At 41.1% G+C, this 24,134-nt stretch overlaps 1 protein-coding gene and 1 long non-coding RNA gene across 2 annotated transcripts; one reads left to right on the forward strand and one right to left on the reverse strand.

Moving 5' to 3' along the window:
- Nucleotides 1–1,942: 1,942 nt before the first annotated feature.
- Nucleotides 1,943–22,511, reverse strand: LOC311086510 (tripartite motif-containing protein 16-like protein). Its single transcript, XM_084119425.1, has 6 exons — nucleotides 21,820–22,511; nucleotides 16,470–16,565; nucleotides 16,141–16,374; nucleotides 3,933–4,092; nucleotides 3,362–3,409; nucleotides 1,943–3,114 (listed from the first exon to the last, which is right to left on the reverse strand). Exons 1-6 carry the CDS (start codon nucleotides 22,390–22,392, stop codon nucleotides 2,591–2,593), a joined length of 1,635 nt encoding a protein of 544 aa, XP_083975551.1. The 5' UTR covers nucleotides 22,393–22,511; the 3' UTR covers nucleotides 1,943–2,590.
- Nucleotides 18,083–20,741, forward strand: LOC311086584. The gene is made up of 3 exons (XR_014607095.1): nucleotides 18,083–18,369; nucleotides 19,489–19,523; nucleotides 20,135–20,741. It is a non-coding gene; the product is annotated as an uncharacterized lncRNA (long non-coding RNA).
- Nucleotides 22,512–24,134: the final 1,623 nt, after the last annotated feature.

Below are 24,134 nucleotides of genomic sequence, written 5' to 3' on the forward strand. Positions count from 1 at the left end.
CAATTTAAGATTTTTTTTCCATTTTTTTACTAATTATCAAAATAAAATATATTCCTACAAAGCTATTATCACCAGAGCATGTGATCAGAGCAGGTCATTTTACCATTGTTGCTAGCGTGACTATACCAGCTCAGCAAACAGAAGTCTTCTACTGAGAAATGTCACCTTATTTGAGCGGACTTTGCTTTTCCAGTGCATGATCGGTACATGATTGGAGTGTTTGGGCCGTTAACGACAGAGCAGAACGCGCAGCGCAAACACGGAGTCGAACATTGAGCAGAAAGCGCAGCACGCGCACACACACACACACACACACACACACGGAACGGAGAGTGCGGCGGCGCACACGGAGCGGAAAAGCTTTTTTTCGCCCTGCAGTCGATTTCATTGGTTTAGGTTACAGTGACGACGGCTAAAACTAAAACCAGACGGGCTCTGGTAAAACTTTAGTTCTAGAATCAGCTGCAGGGCGGGATTTGCGCTGAACGCGAAGGCTTCCGCACACTAAATATTGCATTCAGTCATTCGGTACACTGTTATAGAGTATAGAGTCACTGTTAGAGCATGAAGCCAAGGGGGAAGAACGCTCAGCGTAACATCCTCTGTTTTGTTTTTAGGTATGCGATAAGGACAATATCGCCATTCTGAACGTGAGTTATCTGCCTGGTGCTTCATTGTGGAGCCTGTTTGCGCTGTGCCTTACCAGCTGCTGTTCTGTTTTGTGCTGTTTGGTTTGTTTTGCTCTGTTTCACGCCAGGTGAATGGTTCTAAGTGAATCGTTTTCAGCGAATCATCCGAGCGAACTGTTTTGAGAATCATTTCAAGTAACCCATTCTGGGTGAACCATCGCAAGTGAACCGTTTCGGTGAACCGCATCAAGTGAATCGTTTCAAACGAACTATTTCCACTGACGTGACTTTGTAACCGTGTAACCGTTTTGAGTTTTATGTTTTGAGTTTATTTTGTTTTCTTTTTGTTTATTACTTTGATTCATGTTAATGAGTGGTTTTCTGAATTTATATTTGTTTCCGACTCAATTATTGTGTTGGTGAATTTATATATTATTTTTGGTTGATTTATGCGGTTGAAATTGTGGTCTTTTGTTTACAGAGTTTTCTTGTTTTTTTGGGTTTTGATTTGTGACGATCAGGTCGGGACCAAGGAGTTGGTCCCCTCCTGAAATTGTAAACCAAGTTTATTTTGTTTACTCATTATTTTGTTTATATATTATTTTGTTTACATATCACTGGTTAATGTCTCTTTTCTTTTGCTTTTTGGCAGGTCCTGGGCACCCGGGGGCAGACAAGTGACAAAATTAGGTGGTGGTGTCCTCACTGTGTGCCGTGGTCTTCTCTGACATGAGTCGCTGAGTGTGCTGTGCTGGTGTGTGTGTGCACTGAGTAGAGTAATTTCCAAAAAGGTGATATCCTGAGACTGCCCCCCTGGGTGTGCCCAGGTCCCTCCACAGCCAACATTAGAATTTAGCAAAGTGAAGTGATTGCTGGTCAACACCTTTTAATGACAAATGTCTTTTAATGATTAATAAAATAAATGTACATCTTTTTTTGCAATCCATCTGTGTCTCTGACTCAAAGTGATTAGGACCTGTGCGTGCCTTCTATAGTAGAGGTACCGTTAGATTCCTGGGGTGAAATTCCCCAGGTGGCGTAGTCGAAAATAGGTTAATTAGAACTGCCTGAGCGACCACCGCTCTGCCACATATATATATACATTGTATCTCTATCTCAAGACAGGAGTGGCGACCGAACAGCAATTTGAATCGTGTGTCTCTCCCTGCCCTCGCAACATCTACACAAAAATGCCCTGATTTTACACAGGTTTAATCATGATGTGATTCTCATGATGATCAGACTCTCCACACAATTATATAGAGAAGCAAGAAGACAGAGAGAGAAAAGAAAAAGCACAGAGGAAATATTTTCGTTATATTTAGAGCTCAGTGTTTATTTTTTTATTTTTTTTTGCAACAACACTGATACATTTCTCCATATCTGGAAAGAACTATTTTACATCAACAACTTTATCAAACATTGTGAAAGTCATTTATTTATTGTAAAGAGTTCATGATTTCCATCCCTTGTGACCCAATATCTGAAATCTCAGAAAGTGCTTCTTCATCCCTCATCTTCTGCATCACAATTTTCCTCACATTTTGAACTGTGATTGTTTTCCAGCACTATTTTCTCCACTACTAATGTCATTTTCCACATCTTCACTCCTTACATTGTTCACAATCATTTCTGTTATTTCATTATTCATTATTCCTCAATCTGTTCATTTTGTTTGTTTAATAATTTCAAATGAAAGGTACTTTTAATAGTAATATTAAAATTAATATGTGTCACTATAAAATCTAAATGAATATGATTTCCATCAATACAATTATAGCTTGATTAACATACACACACACACACACACACACACACACACACATTTATTCTGTTATTTCTGTGGCAGAAGTTAAGATATTAAAGAAAATGAAAATAAGAGTCTCTGTATCTCACTGTTACTGATTTATCGTGCAGCTCAAAGTATTATGGGTAAAATCTCTACAATCTGTTCTGAAACATCAACACAGTTTCACTGATGATCCTGAGGAATAAACCCTAAACCCAGGATAGAGCATCTGAGTGAATGTGGTCTGGACTGTGTGGATGAGGCTCATTGTGTCAGAGACGCTGTAGAAGGACAGAGTTCCTGCACTGTGATCCACATACACTCCTATTCTTCTGCTGATGGGCTTTACAGGGAGAGAAGTGTGTATGTTATTGTGCCAGAATGTGTAACTGGAGGAAGAGCAGTACAAACTCCAGGACTGATCATTACATCCAAACAAACACTCATCACTCGATCCCTTCCTGCTGATGCTCTTATATGACACTGATATACACACACTATTCCCAGTCCACTCACTCTCCCAGTAACAGCGTCCACACACACTCTCTCTACACAACACCTGCCACCAATAATCAAATCTGTCTGGATGATCAGGATACGGCTGCTCTGTGTCAGTGTCAGTAATCACTCTGTTCCTCTCAGTCAGACTGAGGTATTTATTCACTGTGTTCAGATCCAGAGTGAGCTGATGGGAATCTGATGGAGAGAAAACACACCAGAAACAGGAATTATGAATCTGTCTGATCTTTTAATGTATCTGAATTTTTCATGAATCAATGTTCAATGTATCATCAGTGTCTCAGTACAGCTGACCAAATATCCTGTACAAATCATCATTTACATGATCAATTATAAAACTCTTCTATCATGATTTATTTCTCCTTCTACAGGAAGAACATGAACACATTCAGTGAGTTTTTCTGCTTGTTTTCTAGTGACTCACATTGTAGGAAGTCGTTCCTGGTCTTGGGATTCATGTTGGTGAAAGTGACTGTGGAAATAAACAGACATGAACAGTGTGAAGAGAAATGACAAGATAAAATACATTCATTTCTAAGACATTTATAATATGATGCTCTATAATATTAGATGATGGACTCATTTCTGAGAGCAGATTAATAATCTCCAGGCGCTTCATTTATAAAACACACACATCAGATTGATCCTAAATTCGATGGATTTCATCATGTGTATATAAACGCTTGTCCACGATGATGAGTCCGTATTTCTGAATCATCAAGAGATATTTGTGGCCGTTCTGTAGGAGGATTTGATGGACTTGTTCACATTGCACTTGAATTTAAGATGAACTGTGATTTTTAATTATAACTGTAATGGACCATGAGTTTGGAAATAAAGTTGAATTTAATTGAATTATAAACTGGGATGCATTTCAGGACATTTTTTGTGCAAATGGACGTTGTATAAATCGTAGGAACATTTCAGAAACGGTTGTATGTTCAGAATTGAGATCTTTCTCCACACGTCTGTATAAACGAGGCGCAGGACTTTACCTCCGTCTGAGATCTTCTTGATCTCCTCTTTGCAGAAATCCTCCAGTTTGTCTCTCAGCTGATGGACAGATTCTCTCACGCCATCAAAAGAGGAGAGAGAACTGAAGGAAACGTCGGGTTCGTCTGTAGATTCAGGAGGTGCTGAGAGAGACTGGAAACTCTACAGAAAACAGAAATCAAAACTCATCATCTCCACACTTCAGCCAATAACCTGCACTATATCAGATCTGAGCGGCTCTTATTGACTTGACTTCTCTTCAGTGACTCGCTTCAATCCAGCACTTTCACACAATCAGCGCATTCGTCTCATATTCCTCATTTAATGCTACAAACTCTAGTATTTGACACTTAATAGTAATACAATCTAAATATATATATACTTAAGAGCAGATTGAATGTAATGCTTTCAGACACTTAATTATTTTTAAAATAATAATTAAAATAATAATTTTAATTAAATGTCTTATAGTCTAAATTTATATTAAATGCAATTAGCTAATTGTCACATTCACCGTTTGTCTTCGTCCTGTCTGCACTACACTACCCAGAATCCTCTGTTATCATCACCTTCACCTGCACATCGTCATGATCATCACCATCACCTGTGTTCCATCATCATCTCTTGCATCTGTTATGTCATTATCTCTGTGTATTTAGTTCCCTCTGTTTCTCTGTTTCACGGCCGGTTATTGTTTGTGTCTGGGTGTTTGTACACCAGCACTCTGTTTCGTGTATTCGCCTGTTTAGAATCTAATGTGAGAATTAAACCTTTGTTATTATTTGTACCTCCGTGTTCTGCCTCCTTCTTCATCTACCTGTGACGTGACAGAATAACCGGCCCAAACAAAGAGTCAGCATGGGAATTCTTCTCACCCCTGTTAACCCAGCTCACTCTCTACTCACCATTTTCCAAGACGGACTTTCTATTGAGGGTTACATCCTCGATTTCCTGGAACTCTCTGCTGGTCAGATGATGTCTTTAAATCTGTCTTTTGGTTGAGCTTAGACAATCATCTGCACCAGCAAGCCCCAGCAGCAGCTTTTCCAGGAGCCTTCGTCAGTTACCTCGATCATGTGTTTTGGTTGAGTGGGTCAGCACTCACCATCGGTGAGGCTGAAGATGACATCACCACTCAACCACACACACCAGCCATCTTCACCACTCCACCCATCATCATTTGGAATTCAGTCGCCGGCCCGCCAGAGCCAGTCGCCTACCCGCCAGATCCAGAGTCAGTCACCAGCACTAGTGACCCTGCACGTCAAGCCAGTCCAGCCGAGCCCGCACTTCACGCCAGATCTGCCGAGCCCAAGGCAGTATGCGTCATGCCCGCCACGCCTGTGACTGTAAGCGTCATGCCCGCCGCCCCTGAGACTGTGAGCGTCATGCCCGCAGAACTATTGTTTTCTTTTATCCCCCGCTGGTTCCATCCAGCTCAAAGCCATCTTCGTCGCTGGTTCTGTCCAGCTCAAAGCCCTCTTCGCCGCTGGTCCCGTCCAGCTCAGAACCCTCTTCACCGCTGGTTCCATCCAGTTCAGAGCCCTCTTCGCCGCTTGTTCCGCCCAGCTCAAAGCCCTCTTCGTCGCTGGTCCTGCCCAGCTCAAAGTCCTCTTCGCCGCTGCTCCAGTCCAGCTCAGAGCCCTCTTCACCGCTGGTCCCGTCCTGCCCAGAGCCAGCGCATCACGTCTGCGCTGCCGAGCCTGTGCATCACGTCCCGTCTGCCCAGCCAGAGACTGAGCCTGTCCCGGTCCCAGTTCCTGTTTCAGAGCCTTCCCCAGAGGCTTGTCTTGACGCCATCATTCTCCCCAAGAATTATTTTTTGGGGGGGGGCATACGTCTCTGCCATGGCCACCCGAAGGGTCTTCTCCGCCATGGCCACCCGTAGGGTCCTCTCCGCCATGGCCACCTGAAGGGTCTTCACCGCCGTGGCCGCCCGAAGGGTCTTCTCCGCCAGGGTCACCTGAAGGGTCTTCACCGCCGTGGCCGCCTGAAGGGTCTTCTCCGCCATGGCCGCCCGAAGGGTCCTCTCTACCGTGGTCACCTCCTCAGCCTGCTTTGCCATGGCCACCTCCTCAGCCTGCTTCACCATGGCCACCACCTCAGCCTGCATCGCCATGGCCGCCTGAAGGGCTGCCCCGCCTGGACCACCCGAGGGGTGGTCTCCTACTCCGCCATGGCCCCCTGACGAGTCTGCTCCGCTATGGTTGTCTGGACCATCCTGGAGTCCGTCCATCTTCACCTGGTTCACCTCCCCGTCACGGACTCCAGGATGCCCACCCCCTCTCCCATGTTCTGCCTTCTGCAGCGTGGGTCGTGCCTAGCAGGAGGGGGTAGTAATGTCACATTCACCGTCTGTCTTCGTCCTGTCTGCACTACACTACCCAGAATCCTCTGTTATCATCACTTTCACCTGCACATCATCATGATCATCACCATCACCTGTGTTCCATCATCTCTTGCATCTGTTGTGTCATTATCTCTGTGTATTTAGTTCCCTCTGTTTCTCTGTTTCATGTGCCGGTTATTGTTTGTGTCTGGGTGTTTGTACACCAGCACTCTGTTTCGTGTATTCGCCTGTTTAGAATCTAATGTGAGAATTAAACCTTTGTTATTATTTGTAACTCCGTGTTCTGCCTCCTTCATCTACCAGTGACGTGACCAGAGCCGGACAGTAATGGAGTACATTTACTTGAGTACAGTACTTAAGTACAATGTAGCGTTTATGGTAACAATCGTAATTAGGTCATATATGAAATATTAGCTCGAGCAGTAAGGAAATTTGGGGAAATATTAAAAATCATAACTCATAGTCATAATTCATAAATTTCACATATGCTATTACATTACCTGTTAACTATCAAAAATACTTCGTTCTATAACTGGTCTCTCATCAGTCATTCGACCAGCGAATGCTTTGATTATACCAGTTAAGAAGGAATATTTATATTATCAAACCTCAGACAAATTCTCTCCTGGCCGTGGATACAAATTGCTGGGTTTATGAATTAAAATAAAGAGCTAGGAGCCAGATCTTATCGCAATTTCATTGACAATCACATTGGTGGGATTGTAACACAGAGTCAGTCAAAGTATAAAAGATTTATTTAATCAAAAATGACACACAAAGGATTATGCATATAGGAAGTAATATAGGCTAATCTACGTACGTAAAATTACACAAGACCCACGAACGTTTAGACAAACAAACATAAAACATGACTTGATCAAAATGAAACTAGGAAGAAAGTGAGGGAGAAAGTATGGTAATTTACAAACAGAACCTTTTAAGAGACAACTGTGAAAGCAGCTTCGAGAGAGATCATTTTATACGTTACTTGCGATTCTGTTCCTTTGTCTGTGTGAAGCTGGGCTTCGGGACCACGTGTATCTTGGCTGGACCGTGTCTCATCGATTTGTAGGCTTGCGTTTCGCGCGAAGTTCTTAAAAGCTTACTTGAAAGTAACATTACCGAGTAAAGAATTCTTTTCCCTGTACGGGAAAGGCGAGAAAACTTGGTTACAGGACGAAGCTGGATTTTTACATCCGCGGTTCGTTTGGATGAAGGCCCTGTGCCTTCTCCCGCTCCGCTGCTGGTGCAGGGAGGGGTGAGAGTTCAGAGTTCGGAGTCACGAGGGTGAGAGTGTATGAGAGCAGAGAGAGATCTAAGAGCTAAGAGCGACGTCTGCTTGTGTTGTGGTTTTAAAGCAGCGCGGGGTAACGCCCTGTTTGATGACGTGACCCAATGGAATCTTTCGGTTCTGAGGCGGGAGCGTTTCATTGTTTGTGAAGGAACGCCTCTTCTGATCGTACACAGAAAAATGCATTAAAACTTTAATACCACATTATGTCTAGGATAAACATTCGCGCGGAATATAGTTTATATTTCCGTATAAAGAAGCTCATTACGATCCGTAGGATACCAAACCCGATATTAATATCAGTTAATGAAACAGATACATCTCAAATGTATCAACACACGTGTCCATTACATCTGCCGAAGGGCATAAATATCTCAATTTATCCCATCACATCCCATAGACAAGAAAACTACATAAAAACATTTTGATAATGATTCATGCGTGTGTGTAACTTGTGTTTTAGGAGTTTCAGAGTGGTTTGGTGTGTGTGTGATTCAGAGCAGGTTTTCTGTTTGAGATCGGAATGTCAGTAATGTCTTTGAAGCTCACTGTGGAGAGGGGGAAGTGAGTCATAAAAAAAAAGGGTTTCAGATACAGACTTTGCCAAGTCTGTGGGAATTAGAAAGTGTCTTCACTTTTAATTAGTATATAAATTAAGAGTCCATTTTTACCCATCGAGCCATAGTCGCTACAACAATTTTGAGGGATCTGTACTTTACTCGAGTATCATTTTTGGGGAGTACTCATGACTTTACTCAAGTACATTTGAGAGGCAAATATTGTACTCTTTACTCCACTACATTTCTATCCATAACTGTGAGTACCCGTTACTTCTTCAAAAAAAAAAAAAAAATTAAAAAAAGGAAAAAAGAAACATCTCAGAAACCCTCAAATTGTTGTTTCCCTCTCAAATGTGATTGGATTGTGCAGGCGCCACTGATTGGGACAGCCTATCAGCAATCACCTTCAGCTTTCCGCCAAAGTCAACTCCATGGTCAGATTTAGATAAGAGACGAAACCATGGACGAAACAATGGATGAAGACGCAGCAGGTCCATCTTTGGGAGCGATATTTTTTTTTCCCAGGATGGTAGGGGAAGACTCATGAATATTCATTAGGGAAGTCATCCCTGATTGGTCTTAACCCCAGTGATGGGTAGGATTAGGGGCGGGGTTAGGGAGGTCATAAGACCCCCAGTGACGGGTAGGTTTAGGGGTGGGTTAGGGGTAGGTCATCAGACCGATCAGGGATGACTTCCCTAATGAATATTCATGAGTCTTCCCCTACCATCCTGGGAAAAAAATATCGCATCCCGGGAATGTGCCAAGCCGTGGCCCCACCTCGCCAGACTATTTAAATTTTCTGAACAAGTTAATGATAGTTTTTGCTTCAAGTGTTTGCTGTGTTTACCAATGTAAGCACTGTGGCAGTAGTAATGCAATATTTAGAAAATGTACTCTTGTACTCTTGATACTCAAGTACATTTAAAAACAAGTACTTTAGTACTTTTACTTAAGTAGACATCTGACTGTAGTACTTTTACTTGTACTTGAGTAAAATTTAGCAAGGGGTATCTGTACTTTTACTCAAGTAATGTAGCTGTGTACTCTGTCCGCCTCTGGACGTGACACTAATATTTAGAGAGCTTTTTGACCAACTTAAGTAGGATTTAAGTAACTTTATATATGTAATTTCAGAATTATTTCTATTGTCTTCGAAATATGTTTAGTTACTGCTGAATGAACTGACACACATTTATGATAAACTAAAATATACTCAATGTAATTTCTATTGAAAATTGTTTGTTTAATTTTATCAACATTATCAATATTATCAACTTTTGAAGATCACCTGACCCAATTTTGGTGCCAATTACTGAAATTATTTTAGCAGAAATAAATGATTTAATTAAAAAGAGGATGAAAAATCTAGTTGACTGGATATCGATTCCATCAAGTTCACTGATTTCATCAAAACAGAAGAAACCAGAATGAACAATTTGTTAATATTTAAAGGGGTGGTATAATGCCCTTTTCACAAGATATAAAACAAGTCTTTGATGTCCCCAGAACTTTTAGCTCAAAATACCCCACATATATTTTTATACAGCATGTTTAAGTTGTCACTTTTTGAGGGTGAGCAAAAACGCACCGTTTTTGTGTCTGTCCCTTTAAATGCAAATGAGCTGCTGCTCTCAGCACAGAGGGCGGACTATGGCCTCTTACTTGGAGCCGACCGCCGGGGCAGGATGTGTTTAATGGCCTCCGTCTGCTTCTGTGCCGCCGAGAACTGTTGGGCGCAGCTCTCGACAGCCTCGCCGAATAGACAGGTCTGGCAGACAGGGGAATTAAGGAATCTGACCTTCTCAGTCTCCCGCATGTCCGCCAGGCACAGCCAGAGGTGTCGCTCCTGGACCACCAGGGTGGACATCGCTAGAACCAGTGACCGCGTGTTGCGGCACGAAGTTCCTGGAGAACCCCTGGGTCGCGACAACCCACGTGCAGGTCCCTCAGGGCTTTGGCCTGATGAACCTGCAGTAACGCCATGGCGTGTAAAGCAGAGGCAGCCTCTCCACAAGCTCTGTAAGCCTTGTCGGTTAGCCCCAACAAGTATTTACAGGCCCGGGATGGGAGACACGGTTCCCCCCTTAGTGTGAAGTTAGGGGAAAGTTGCATGGCAACTGCCTGCTCCATGGTAGGGATACCCGCATAACCTTTGGCTGCCCCGCCATCGAGGGTAGTGAGGACCTAGGACCACTTCTGGCAATAAAAGGTGCCATCCATGATTTAGTGATCTCCTCATGCACAGAGAAGAATGGCACCGGGGCAGGATGCTGAGAACCAGCGCGGGCTGTCCCAAGAAACCAATCATCCAACCGAGAGGGTTCAGGACACGGTGGAGGGCCCACATGAGCCCGACACTCTCGACGGCCGAGATAGCATAGCCATCATATCTGGGTCCGACTGGGGCAACGCTGCCACACCCGAAGGGGGCAGCGCAGCCGAATCCTCATCCCCAGAGAGAGAAGGCTCGCCCTCCAATGTTGCGATCGACATCTGATCGTCAGGCGGGGCACCGAAGGATACGACTGGTGCAGACCTCAAAAGTGGCCCAGCCCGTTCCTCCGATGGCCCAGCTGGCTGCGGAACAGGGGAGTGAGGGGGTCTCGGGGGTGGTGGCCCTGCGGAACCGGTCCTCACTGTCACCCTCAGATCTCCCAAGCTATGGCTTGAAGTAGCCACCCGAGGAGGGTTAGATTGAGGCAGAGGCGAGGGGGCTCCCATACCTTTGAGGAGTGAGAGCCGTGATCGGAGCTCCGAGATGGTCATGTTCCCACAGTGAGAACATGACTCATCCACGAACGCTGACATTGCATGCCGAATGCCCAAGCATACAATGCAGCACCCGTGACCATCGCCTGTCGCCAGGGAACGACTGCATCCAGAAACGCACAGTGTGTTTGCCATTTTTGTCTCTTTTAGAGAACTGCTCTCTTGTCTGTGCTGAAGCATGCAGGGAAAACGCCCACTCGCAACACCAACAGGTAAGGGGAATCCCATGGTGTGCTACCGTTACCTGCTGTTAAAACAGCTATTGTTTTAAAATGTGCTGGATTGGTTAAGGGTAGTTGCTGCCGTGCCGTGTCGCCAACACTCCAAAAGAGCAGGAAAAAAACGTATTGCTTTTTACAGTTCTTGTAGATCTTCTTCTTGTATACCCTTTAATGGCTGTTCGCATTCCTTCATCTCCCACATGGCACCTGTGTTTGGCTTCGACGCTGTGGCTGGATGTTCGTCTCGACTCATTTTATTTATTTTCTGTGCTATATTGTTGTTAAGTTTGTCCACAAATGTTGTGTCTACTGCATGGGTGTATGATCGTCAAACAATGCTTCAGATTCGATCCTCCATGGTGGGGTGCGTTGGCGTATGTACCTGGAGTGCGTTTTCAGCCCCGTTCATATGTCCGTCTGCACCTGTTGCTTGTATGCGGAATGGAAAAGGCCTAATGCGACACGCAAAGAAGCGGTGGAGAAGGCGAGGAACAAGGGCAGGGAGGCAGGTGCATCTTAAGAAGCTCCTGAAGATGGGACTTTTTGACGGTGGCTCACGACCGCCTTGTCTTCGTTTTGTTTTCCCTGATGTCCCTAGGACTCTGGTCCCTCTGCCTTGGATAAACCCTACCATTGGGCGCGGTGTGTGTGCCGTGCACCTGAAGTCACTGCCGCAAGCTTCTCCCTCTGCTTTGAGTGTTGTTTCTGCACCGCTCAAGATGGCTTTGCTAAATGCCCATTCAATTTCTAACAAGTCATTTTTGCTCAGTGACTTATTTACTTCCAAAAATCTGGATTTTATGTTGCTGACGGAGACATGGCAATGGAGTATGGATTACTGTCATCTGATTGAGCTCTGTCCTGTGGATTGCTCATTTATCAGCACGCCAAGACTCGTGGGCCGTGGTGGAGGACTTGCTGTGGTTTTTAAAAAGCATTTTATTTGCCAGTCGATGAGCACAGGTATGTACTCTTCATTTGAACTACAGATGACTAAAGTTGGTCGTTCAAATTCATTCTATTGTATTTTGGTTTACCGACCACCTGGGCCAACGGCCTCTTTTCTGAGTAAATTTACTTTTTATCATCCACTATTAAACTGAACAGAGTGATTATTGTCGGCGATTCCAATATTCACGTGAATGACGATGCCTGCAATATTGCTTCTGAATTTTTAAGCATCACGGAATCTTTCAACTTTACTCAACACGTCACTGGTCCTATGCACAATAAGGGACATACGCTCGATTTAGTTCTCTCTCATGGTCTAAACTAGCAATATTTGCATTGAAGATGTATTTGTTAGCGATCACAAATGCATTTTATTCAATCTTGCTTATAACGAGGACCCTCTGCCTATTGATACTTTGCACGTGACGTCAGTTGTACTGGCTGGCAGGCAAGAACGTCATTCTCTAGCAACGAAAACCAGTAAACTAATCAAGGATCTTGCCAGGACGTTGCCAGTTTTAATATACAAAAGTTGGTGTTTTGAGGTGTACATGACATGCCAGATAGTTGTTGTGCGATTGGATGCACTAACCGCGTTTGTTGCCCACCAGATATCTCGTGACTGCAAAGTATCAATTACGCAAGCATTTTGCTCTCGCATGGTTAACCAGCTTGCTGTTGAGAATTTCTCAGCCGATTTTGACTCAAGCTCGGTTTTTATCTCAGATGACATTGACGTTTCTGTACAGTCTTTTAATGAGCATTGTACCCTGTTGCTGGATAGAGTGGCTCCTCTAAAGACTCAACTAATTCCTGTTGTTAATACATCTCGTGGATAAACGTGGATAAACGTGGATAAATGCAGCTTTAGACGTGTCTGTTGGAAGACGGAGCGTTTATGGAAAGCGACTCAGCTTCAAGTCCATCGCCTGCATCTTAAAGAGCTCTTGATTGATCTTACCGAGATGATCAAGGATGCTAGAGTCTCTTATTTTTCAAAGCTGATATCTGCCAGCAAAAGGAATCCTAAAACTTTGTTTGAGACTATTAACAACATTATTTCTCCTGCTACATCTTCTGTCCCTGTGTTTTCTAAAGATGATTGCAATCATTTTTTGTCTCACTTTGTGGACATGGTTACAGCTGTTAGGGCAGGCATTGCACCATCAGTAAACCACCTTGTAGTTACTCAACAAAGACCCTCAATACTGCACTCCTTTTGCCCCATTTCCCTGGAGGACGTCATTAGGTTAGTGTGTACAATGAAGCCTTCCCAAAGCTCTGTCGATATTTTGCCTATATCTTTGTTCATGAAATCCATTACATCTATTGGCCCTTGTTTGGTTTCAATTATAAATCTTTCTCTTAGGCTGGGCCAGGTCCCTAGGTGTTTTAAACATTCTGTTGTTTAGCCTATTTTCAAAAAGAGTAATCTTGATGCAGCATCTTTTAACAACTATAGGCCTATTTCTAGATTGCCTTTTATTTCTAAAATCCTAGAAAAGGTTGTGGCAATGCAGTTAAATTATGTGTTGGAGGCTCATAGTATCTGTGATAAATTCCAGTCTGGCTTTCGTAAAAACCATTCAACTGAAACTGCCCTCCTTAGGGATTCAAATGACATCTTGATGGCTGCTGATGCAGGAGAGTGTTCTGTGCTGGTCTTGTTAGATCTCAATGCAGTGTTTGATACTGTTGATCACTGCACTCTGATTGATAGACTGAACTCTCTAGTGGGCATTTCTGGATCTGCTCTGGATTGGTTTACCTCCTATTTTTCTGACAGGAGTTTTTCAGTGTCCACACGATCTTTCATGTCAGATTCTGTTCCTTTGTCCTGTGGTGTGCCGCAAGGTTCTGTGCTTGGCCCCCTGCTGTTCAGTCTGTACATGCTTCCCCTTGGAAAGATTATAAGTAGTTTTAAAACAGTATCTTATCATTGTTATGCAGGTGACATCCAGTTATTTATTTCATTTAGTCCAGATAGACTAGACAAACTGTCCCTTCTGCTGAACTGTTTAGTCTCCATTAATAAATGGATGTGTCATATAATATAAAACAAGTGAAGCAGTGTGATTGATGGTTAATCTTACTTTATTTTGGAAATTGTTATTGATTGATATAGTGATTTTTGCCTTAAAACTTTCATATTTGTTTGCTGTGGATTAATTTATTAGATTGTTTGTTGTGGATTAACTTTTTATATTGTTTGCTGTGGTTTTCCCTTGTTTGCCGTGTGTGTTTTTAGCATTTAAGCTAAAGGAGTCGTTGTTAGTAGTTGTTCATTTCTGCGACGGTGCCAGATCCAGCGGCCGACGGCAGAGCAGCAGACACGACAGTATTGTTGATGAGCCCACTTGAAGTATAAGAAAGGAAAGTTGTCACTCTAGTCACCCGAGACTGTTTTAAAGTTGCCGGGCTACGAGCAGGCTACCCATTGATTTTATGATCTCTCCACTGACAGAAGCAGAGCAGCACCACGGAATTCCTGGTCCTGGATTTTTGGATTGAATAGGTCCCGCTGAAGCAGACATTCTGTGCCGGGCGACAGGGGAAACACGGAGCTGACTCCAGGCTGGACTGGACTAGGGTATTGTTTCACCCTGGGACATAATATTGGACAATCCATGGTTTTATTGTCTCCCCTGGTTTTTGAGGAGGAGATGGTGATTTTGATGTCCTTTTAAACTTAACTTTTAAAATAATAAAATACTATTTTGATATATTTCTTGTGTCTTTCTCGCTGTGTTGGTGTGGCTGGGAATCTAGATTGGTTGGGGGTCTATCATTCTCTGACCGCAGTGACATAAGAAATCTGGGTATCATTTTTGACAGGTCGATGTGTTTTAACAGTCATGTTAAGTCTGTGGTTCGCACCTGTTTTTTCCATCTCAGGAACATTGCTAAGATTAGATCTATGGTTTCCAAAAAAGAGATGGAGATGCTTGTTCATGCCTTTACTTCTACACGATTGGACAATTGCAATGTGCTGTACACTTGTTTGAATAAATCTTCTATAGAACGACTACAAGTTGTACAAAATGCAGCTGCTAGGCTTTTGACTAGGACCAGCAGGAGGTCACACATTACTCCTGTGCTGAAGGCCCTTCATTGGCTTCCTGTTGGTTTTAGAGTACATTTTAAAATTTTGGTCATTACTTTCAGAGCCTTGCATGGTCAAGCACCCTCTTACGTCCAGGATCTATTAATTATGCATACTCCATGTCGGTCTCTGAGGTCTTCAGGACAAGATCTTTTAACTGTTCCCAGAACACGCCTTAAGGGTGACTGTGCTTTTTGTGTTGTGGCTCCAAAGCTCTGGAAATCTCTCCCTTTAGCTATGAGAACTGAGTTCTGTGGAATCTTTTAAAAAACACTTAAAGACTCATCTTTTTGGACAAGCTTTTAACTAACAATTTGATTTATTTGTTATTGATTGTTTATGGAATCTTATGGTAGTACAGTTGTGGAGTTGTATTAGGTTTGTACTTGTACAGTTGTTCTTTTTTATTTTATTGTTTATTTTTATTTCTGTGCAGCACTTTGTGACCCTTCCTTGTCTGTGAAAGGTGCTATACAAATAAACTTTACTTACTTTGTTGGCAGAAGCTCAACTCCGAAGCGAAAGACTGATTGCATGCACCAGCTGCTCATTTATACCCGCGTTGATGAGGCAGAGCAGCTGAATGCAGTGATTGTATGCCAATGTGAAATTGGCTCGTTTAGTTACACCCGAAGTAGATCGGTCCTTTGACCGAGATCCCAAATCGTCGGTCACAACGAAATGTCGAGAGTGAATGATAGGGAACTAAAGTTAAAAAAAGTGAAATCATAATCAACCACCCCTTTAATTTCCCAGGGCTTTGTAAGTGTGTCTCTTTAAACAGAAGATGATCAGATGAGAGTCTGACTGATGATTATATGATAACACAACACTTGACTGAATCTGACTGAATTCCTGCCAACATCTCAGTCAACGGCTCATTCTGCTCTCATGAAATGCTTCTGTCATAGCAGGATCTTGCTCAAGTCCACTATGATCCTGTTCTTCTAGATCTCTGTTACCTGCAGGAACTGGATGTGATCTTGTGTGTGTGAAAGCTGCTCCAGCTCAGCGTCTCTCCTCCTCAGATCATTGATCTCCTGCTCCAGTCGCTCCAGTCGTCCTTCAGCTCGACTCACTGCAGTCTTTTCCTGATCTCTGATCCGCTGTGTCGCCTCAGAGCGGCTTCTCTCAATGGAGCTGATGATCTCAGTGAAGATCCTCTCACTGTCCTTCACTGCTGTCTGTGCAGAGCGCTGTTACACACACATCACAATCACACAGTGGCTTCAGCACGACTGACAGAGTCCAAACTGAGACATCTCAAACTTCTCTTCTTCTCCAGACTCACCTTATGAGACTTCACAGCCTTTCTCAGATGCTGAAAATCTTTCTGTCTCTGCTGGATTCTCTGACGGATCTTCATCTGCGTCTCCTTCAGCTGTTTCTGGAGGACAAACCAATGACAGGGAATGACACATAAAACTACTGTCATACAAACATTAAAGTTACATGAATCCAGAGTTGGTGAAGTGGTTAAAGATCTTGCATGGTCAGTTTTTACTGTCTGGTTCAAACCACAGATTCATGGTTTCCTGAAATGAATGTCAGCAGTATTTCATCAGTGCCTAGTTTTGTATCATTAGTATCATCATTTACTCTCCCTCATGTCGCTCCAAACCTGTATGACTTTCTGTCGATTGTGAGACACAACAGAAGATATTTAGAAGAATGTCTCAGCTGTTTACAGAGGCCAAATAAAATATGGAGACACATCAATAACATCAAACCTCATTTGTTCTTTCATGTCACAGTCACATGACTAAACACCATGATGTCATGACACAAACACCAGTGAAGTTTGATGTTTTTGATGTCATCATATTTGATTTGGGCTCCACATACATGAGTTTATCAATGATTTGATTTGTTATTAAAATTTGGCTCTTTTAGCATATTTTAAAGAGTGCACTTATTTTGGAAATTATATACTTTAAAAGAATATAATTGTGAAATAAGTGTGAACTGAACGTAATGTTTTCAGACACGACGTAATTGCATGTTAATTAAATTAAATGAAAATGTATTATAGTTTAAATGTAAATATAAAGCAATTAGCTGAACTTAAGAGTGACTTTTTGACCCACTTAAGTAAGATTTAAGTATATAATGTAATTTCATAATTATTTTGAGTTAAATTGAAATATGAAATATTATTAAAATGTACTTTAAAGTAAAACTTTTAATTATACATTATAAAAAAGTGTACTTTATAAAGTGTAAGTGTAAGTCATGAAAGTTGACTCTCTTTAAGTGCACTTAAGTGGCCTTTCATTTCATTAATACACTGTAAAAAAAAAGTGTAATTTTACAGGTAATTGTCTGTATTTTTTTACAGAATTTTACCGTTTTGTCATTATACAGCAAATATCTGTAAAATAAAAGGCATTTGCTGTAATTTAAAGGTCCATTGTTAAATTTACAGGTAATTGCTTGTATTTCGGTTTTACAGCAATTTTACGTTTTTTAAAAGGAACTTGTCTGTATTTTTACAGAGTTATGTGTAATTTTACAGAAATATAAAGTAATATTTTACAGATTTTTTCTGTGAAATTAGAAAACAAAGAAAAGAAGGTATAACTGCGGAAATCAGCATCTATTCAATATGTTTTCCTTACAGATTATTAAGCATGTGGGGGTTAATGTGAGCTTTTTAAAGGTTAAATAATAGTATTTGTGCATACAGTACCCTACATAGGCTACAGTAGGCCTGTATTGAATTATTTTTTATTTCACATTTTATTTTATACTCATTTTGATCATTATTTCATTGTCTTATTCTCCCATAATTTCATGTATATTTTATGAATATTTTTCCAAATCTCCGTTGCTTCACATTCAGGGCTTTGTGTGTGTGTGTGTGTGTGTGTGTGTGTGTGTGTGTGTGTGTGAGAGTGCGCGCGCGCGCGATGACGCAGATTCAAATTCATTTCCGCTGTTTACTCCCGCCCACAACGGTTAACGTTAGCTGATCAGTCGAGTTTGGGCAAGCGGGAGATTTGAATTCAGTCTACTCTCGTGAAGTGGATTGTGAGATCAACAGTGGTTCAAAGCAATCGTATTCGTCAAGAGCAGCCGTGAGCAGGAGCCCTGTTGTCAGTCAGTCCGTTTGGATTCTTCGGAAATAAACGCCCTTTTCAGTGAGCCTTGTTCGTCACGGCGGACATCATGCCAACCGATCAGCGGCTGAGGTAAGAGTCTCATTATCCTAAGTTACATGTGAACGATATTTTATATTACATTTGTGTTACGTTTACAGTTTTCAAGCTAACGTTAGCATTCTTAAATGATGTTCAGTTAACTGACGAGGGAAAAACACTGAAAATGTAGCATGCGTCTTTACATTTTTCATCTGTTTTAAGAACGATCAGTTGAACCCACACCTCAAAAGACCTAAAACAAGCTTTCGTAAACTTGTTATACATATCAAAGTCCGTTTAATTGTGTATAAAATCTTCGTTAATACGCGATAGTATCTGTCAGTAAATCATTCTCTTAAATGGCGGGACATTTTGAAACACCGCCTGGAAGCTGAAAACTCTTCTCTTAAAAAATATCCTTGGTTTTAATTATAAAGTTAGTGCCCTGAGGATGGTCGTCTGACCGAAAGCTTGGCTATTAGATTTGCTGAAAGGATTCAAGTGTGCAGACAGTTTTATTTAATTATAAAGTTAGTAAAATTATAGTAACCACGTTTTTGGCGGATTTTTATTACCATTTTTAATAACCACAGTTATACTACAAATAGGCCTACCATGTTTTTTTTTTTGTTTTTTTTCCTGTGTGGTTAAACCATAGTTAATTTTCGTAAGGGTTATCGTGGCTATCAAGACTGTTAAGAAAACGAATTCAGTAAATACTGTACTTGATGATACAGGAAAGCACATGAGACTAGAATATGAACACATCATGATAAATTGCAAATTCTGGCTGCATCTGCTTGCCAACACGTAACGTTAACGTTAGCTATAGAATGCATACATGTGCATATATTAGGCTTATAAAATAAAAGTTGATAGAATGTTTGTGTTCTGATGAAGAAATAAACTTATCTACATTTTGGATGGCCTGGGGTCATCATAGTAGCCTTTTCATAGGATACTTTTGATCATTGGTTATGAAAATTGCATTGATCCAGATGAACGGAAAGTTACACCCCAAAACTTCACTGTTAGCCTTTCCTGCTCAGCTTCCAGATCATAGTCAGTTGAGGTTTTGCATTGTCTCAGTGGAACATATTCTGACATGTGTAAATGTAATACTGAGTTGTTAAATATATATTTATATAAAAAATTTTTGTGTGATTTCAGGTCAAGTGGAAAGCAGAATGATCATGGCAAACAAGGTATGGGAAAAATTAATTTAAAATATTGTAATGGCAGAGTCTTCTGATTCCATATGATTGCACTAAAAGTGGCAGAAAATGTAATTTGTTTTACACTGTATATTTTCCCATGTGAATATTCATTTGATCCTTGTGAGGCCACTGGAGTTGCACAAGGTTTGGTTTTGCTACAGTAACTGTGCGTTAACACCGCCGGCGGCGAGAGCGTCAAAGTGGCCGGAAGCCATTTATTTTCAATGAGAGCCGGCGGCGAGCTCCGGCGAAGGCGGCGCGGCGCATCTTGGACGGCAAGAGCGGCGAGAGGAGTTGAAATCAAGTCAACTTTATGGTAATAAGCTATGACGCGGTTCGGCGGCAACCAATCGGAATATAGAAGTCCTCCGGCTGAGAGGAAAAAATATACGCCGCCGACTTTCTACGGCGTCGGTGGCAGGGCGGCGAGAGCGAATTTTGCCGCTCTCGCCGGCGGCGGTGTGAACGTACAGTAAGACCACAATTGTGTTAGATTCCACCCATCTATTTACATTTTTTTTTTTGGTAGTGTAACTAGGCTCTGTCATTTAGAAACATGACTTTCACTTAATGACACATATCTCTACCTTTCATTCCAGCCAGATGATCTGACGTTTATCTCAGCCTACCTGATGGAAAATTCTTGCTGGATGAATGACCTTCACCTTCAACTCAACCTTGCCAAGACAGAACTGCTTATGGTTTCAGCCAAACCATCCTTGCTGTGTGATCCTGCTGATTTGCCTTATACAACATCAGAAAGATCCGGCCCTTCCTATCGGAGCCACACAACTCCTTGTCTAAGCTCTTGTTCTATCCAGACTGGACTATTGTAATGCTCTCCTGGCAGGCCTTCCAGCATCAGTCAAACCTCTGCAACTGATCCAGATGCTGCAGCAAGACCTAAACTCACTGCTTCAGATCTGTGTGTCTCCAGAAGCTTGTGTTCTGCAAGTGAACTGCGCCTTGTGGTGCCATCATCCCAAAGAGACACAAAATCACTTTCACTGACCTTTCCCTGGACTGTTCCCTGCTGGTGGAATCACCTGCCCAACTCAACACATTTTCAAGAAACTGCTAAAGATCCATCTTTTCATAAACACTTGACCCAATAATACTAAATCTTTGTTTTAATAAAAAAAAGAAAAATTGTGCACTGTGCTACACTAACTGGGACTTGTCACTGCACTTGTTGCTTCTATTGTTCTCTTAATTTTAAGTCACTTTGGATAAAATGTAATTGTAAATGTTTGAAATATGTTATATTAGAGTATGAAGGCATACAGCAATTGTCTTTTAATGTGGATATTTTTACTTGTTCTAAATGATATACTAAGCCTGTATTTCCTATCATTCACGTATCTTGATGTTCAGTGTTTGTGTAATGAGTAATACTGTAAATGTGCAGATATTCCGTACTTGTACATTTAGTTAATTTAACAGAAATTGACTGTAAATTTGCTATTATTAAGTACTTAATTAGAGATTGGTCAAAGTTGTGAAACTGGATCTGCAAAAATTAAAACTGTAAATATACAAACTTTGTATTTGAATTTATGTACTTATTACATTTTTATACATACATTCATAGTTATTTTACACAGAAAAACTATATATTAAAAGATAATTACTGTAGATATACAGAGCATTATTATAAAATAACTTTATAAAACCCTAAATTTACAGTTTAACCTTAAAGTTAAATGTTCTTTTTATGTAATTTGACATAATTTATCCGTTTTTCCACGGTTTAATAAGCCATTATTAACAGTAATGTACTGTAATTTAATTAATTTTGACCGTAAAGTCAATTCTGTATTTTTACGGTTTTTGCCTGTAATTTTGTGAAATGGTTATTTGCTGTAATTTAACAGAACCCGTCTGGAAACTTTGCTGCCAGAGATTTACCGTTTTTTTTACGGGATTTTTTTTTACAGTGTATTATATTATCTGCAAGTAAAGGTTTTTTTTTTTTTTTTTATATAGGCTACTTTTAATTTGAAGTACACTACAAGTGCAAGTCAATACACTTAAGTGTAGTCCTTCCTTTAACCACTAGTTGTTCAGATTACTTTTATGCTTTTTCTCCTTTTTGGAGCTTGAAACTTTTTTACTCCATTGACTTTCAATGTATAAACTAAAATAGATGAGACATGTTCAAAATATCATCTTTTATATTCCACAAGAAGAAACTCAGTCAAACCGGTTTGGGACAACATGAGTAAATGAGTGAGTAAATAAAGACACTTTCATTTCTGTGTGATCAATCCCTCTCAGTTCATACCTGTGTCTCTGTCCTCTGTGCTGCAGTTGATACAGTGTTGTGGTTTTTATGTTCATACTCCTTACACCACACACAGATGCACTGTTGATCAGTGATACAGAACATTTCTAGCTCTTTATCATGTTTACGGCAGATCATGTCCTGCAGTCGTCCAGTGGCATCAATCACTTTGTGTGGCTTACGAGAGGGAAATTCCTCATGACGGTCTAAATGAGTTTGACAGTAAGATTCCTGACACACCAGACAGGACTTGACGGCTTTGTATTTTCTTCCAGTACAGACGTCACACTGCACGTCTCCAGCTCCAGCGTAACAGTCAGCAGGAAGTTTAGTCTTCTTCAGTTTCTCCACCAGTTCAGCCAGAATGGTGTGTTTAGCTAAAGCAGGTCTTGGACTGAAGGTCTGTCTGCACTGAGGGCAGCTGTAGACTCTCTTCTCATCCTCCTGATCCCAGCAGTCTGTAATACAGATCTTACAGTAACTGTGTCCACAGGGAATAGCCACTGGATCCTTCAGGAGATCCAGACACACTGGACACGTGAACTCATCCTGAGAAAATCTGGCTTCTGCCATTTTACTGCATGAATACAGAGAGACACAAACACACAACAGCTCAACAATACTTCAGTTTCTGTTTCTCTGAACTGAGGAGTTGAAATAGTTTCCTACTTCTGTGTTTGAGTGACGTGTGTAAAACAGGAGTGTCTGTAAAGCAGCTTCCTCATTCCTGGTGAAGGAGAGTCACTTTACTGCTGTGTTTATGTGCCCTAGTGGAGTCAAAAGCATTGAATTACGAGTTCAAAGCACATGAATAACAGAGAGAAGTTTTATTTATGAATGACAAACTCAAAATTCATGACTCTAGATGATGATCTTCTCCAGACTGGAAATTAGAGCAAATATCTGGACAGAAGTCATGTAGAGTATTCGCCTTTAGACTACAGCATTTTTAATTATCTTTTAAAAAATGTACAGTTATTTAAATAGCGCTTTTAACAATGGATATTGTTTCAAAGCACCTTTATAGAAAATTAATGATTCTACTGTGTCAAAGTAATGTCCATTTGTCAGAATGTACAGATCTAAGACAATATAGATCATGCAGTTAGCTAACATCATGTATTAATTTATAGGCAGAAACCTAAATTCCAAATTTTATTCTAGCTGCATGCATTATTTATTTTTATCAACACCAGTGTCAGTTTGAAAGTTTGAAGTACAAAAATGTAGCATTCAATTTGGAAAAAAAAAATTGGCTATGGAAAAAAGAACATGTATTCAAGACATAATTAGAGAGATTTCAAATTTAACTCAAACATCTACCCACCCATACCCTGGTAATCCAGAGTTCTCGCGAGAGCACAAGTTGAATTTGCTCAGCGAGTTACTCTGGTGTCGAGTAATGATGCTCATTAAATATGCCCCTCGATCTGAGCTGCACCAATCACATCGGGTTATCTGATATAGGCGGGCCAGAGGCGAGCTAAACAGAAGACGACATCGCTGTGACGTCGAAGTCATTAGTAAACATTGCAAGATAGCTATGGATGAACACCAGTTGTTTGAAACGGCTTTGGCCGCTACAATGAACCAGTTAGACTTGGCTTTTTATCTAAAACAGGAACAGAAGATGCCGCTCGAATCCTTCCTTTGCAAGAAGGGCGTTTTTGCTGTTTTGCCGACCATATACGGTAAGAGTCTAATCTACCAGTTAGCTCCGCTGGTAGCTAAGCGTATGGGGTTTATTGTTGTGATTGGTCGTAGTGTTATCCAATTGCGTGCAGTAAGATTTTCAAATGCATGCTTGGTGCCGCCCCTTGAGCTGGCCGATTTTCATTAGTCGACGCCAGATCATTAATCTTTTAGATTTAGGTCTAGATTTCCAGGCTAACCCACCCATCCAATAATGATGTTTTAGAAAATTTGCAGAAAGAATTAGACCATATTTATGAAGAAAAAGCCTAAGGTGCTTTTGTAAGATCTAGAAGAAAATGTCTGGAAGAAGGTGAAAGTACTTGTTTAGTCTCGAGAAAAGGAAGCCTTACCAGTTTTTTTTTTACAGTAAAATACTGGCAACACCATTGCCAATAATTTACTGTTAATTGTACAGTTCTTTACTGTAATCTACAGTATGTTACTGTAAAAATGCACTAAATTAAAACTCGATTTAACTAATTTCACTTGCAGAAACCGACTGCCTTAAACTGGCCAACTATCTTTTAAATGTATTAGCATTCACAATGCACTAATAATGTGGGCAAAGTATTAATGTGAACTTATTTCATCTGAAACCACTAAAAAATATTGTAAATAAA

Source organism: Abramis brama, assembly GCF_963993115.1.
Source record: "Abramis brama genome assembly, chromosome: 1".
In the NCBI taxonomy this organism is placed as follows: Eukaryota; Metazoa; Chordata; class Actinopteri; order Cypriniformes; family Leuciscidae; genus Abramis; species Abramis brama.

Bases quoted from the DNA above. Each gene is read 5' to 3' on its own strand.
- LOC311086510 (XM_084119425.1), bottom strand. From the start codon at position 22,392: ATGGCAGAAGCCAGATTTTCTCAGGATGAGTTCACGTGTCCAGTGTGT. The intron at 3,410-3,932 runs GTAAAGTCCTGC...TTATTTCCACAG, and splicing joins CAAGAAGATCTCAGACGGAG to TCACTTTCACCAACATGAAT. The intron at 3,115-3,361 runs GTGAGTCACTAG...TCTCTCCATCAG, and splicing joins CAGGAACGACTTCCTACAAT to ATTCCCATCAGCTCACTCTG.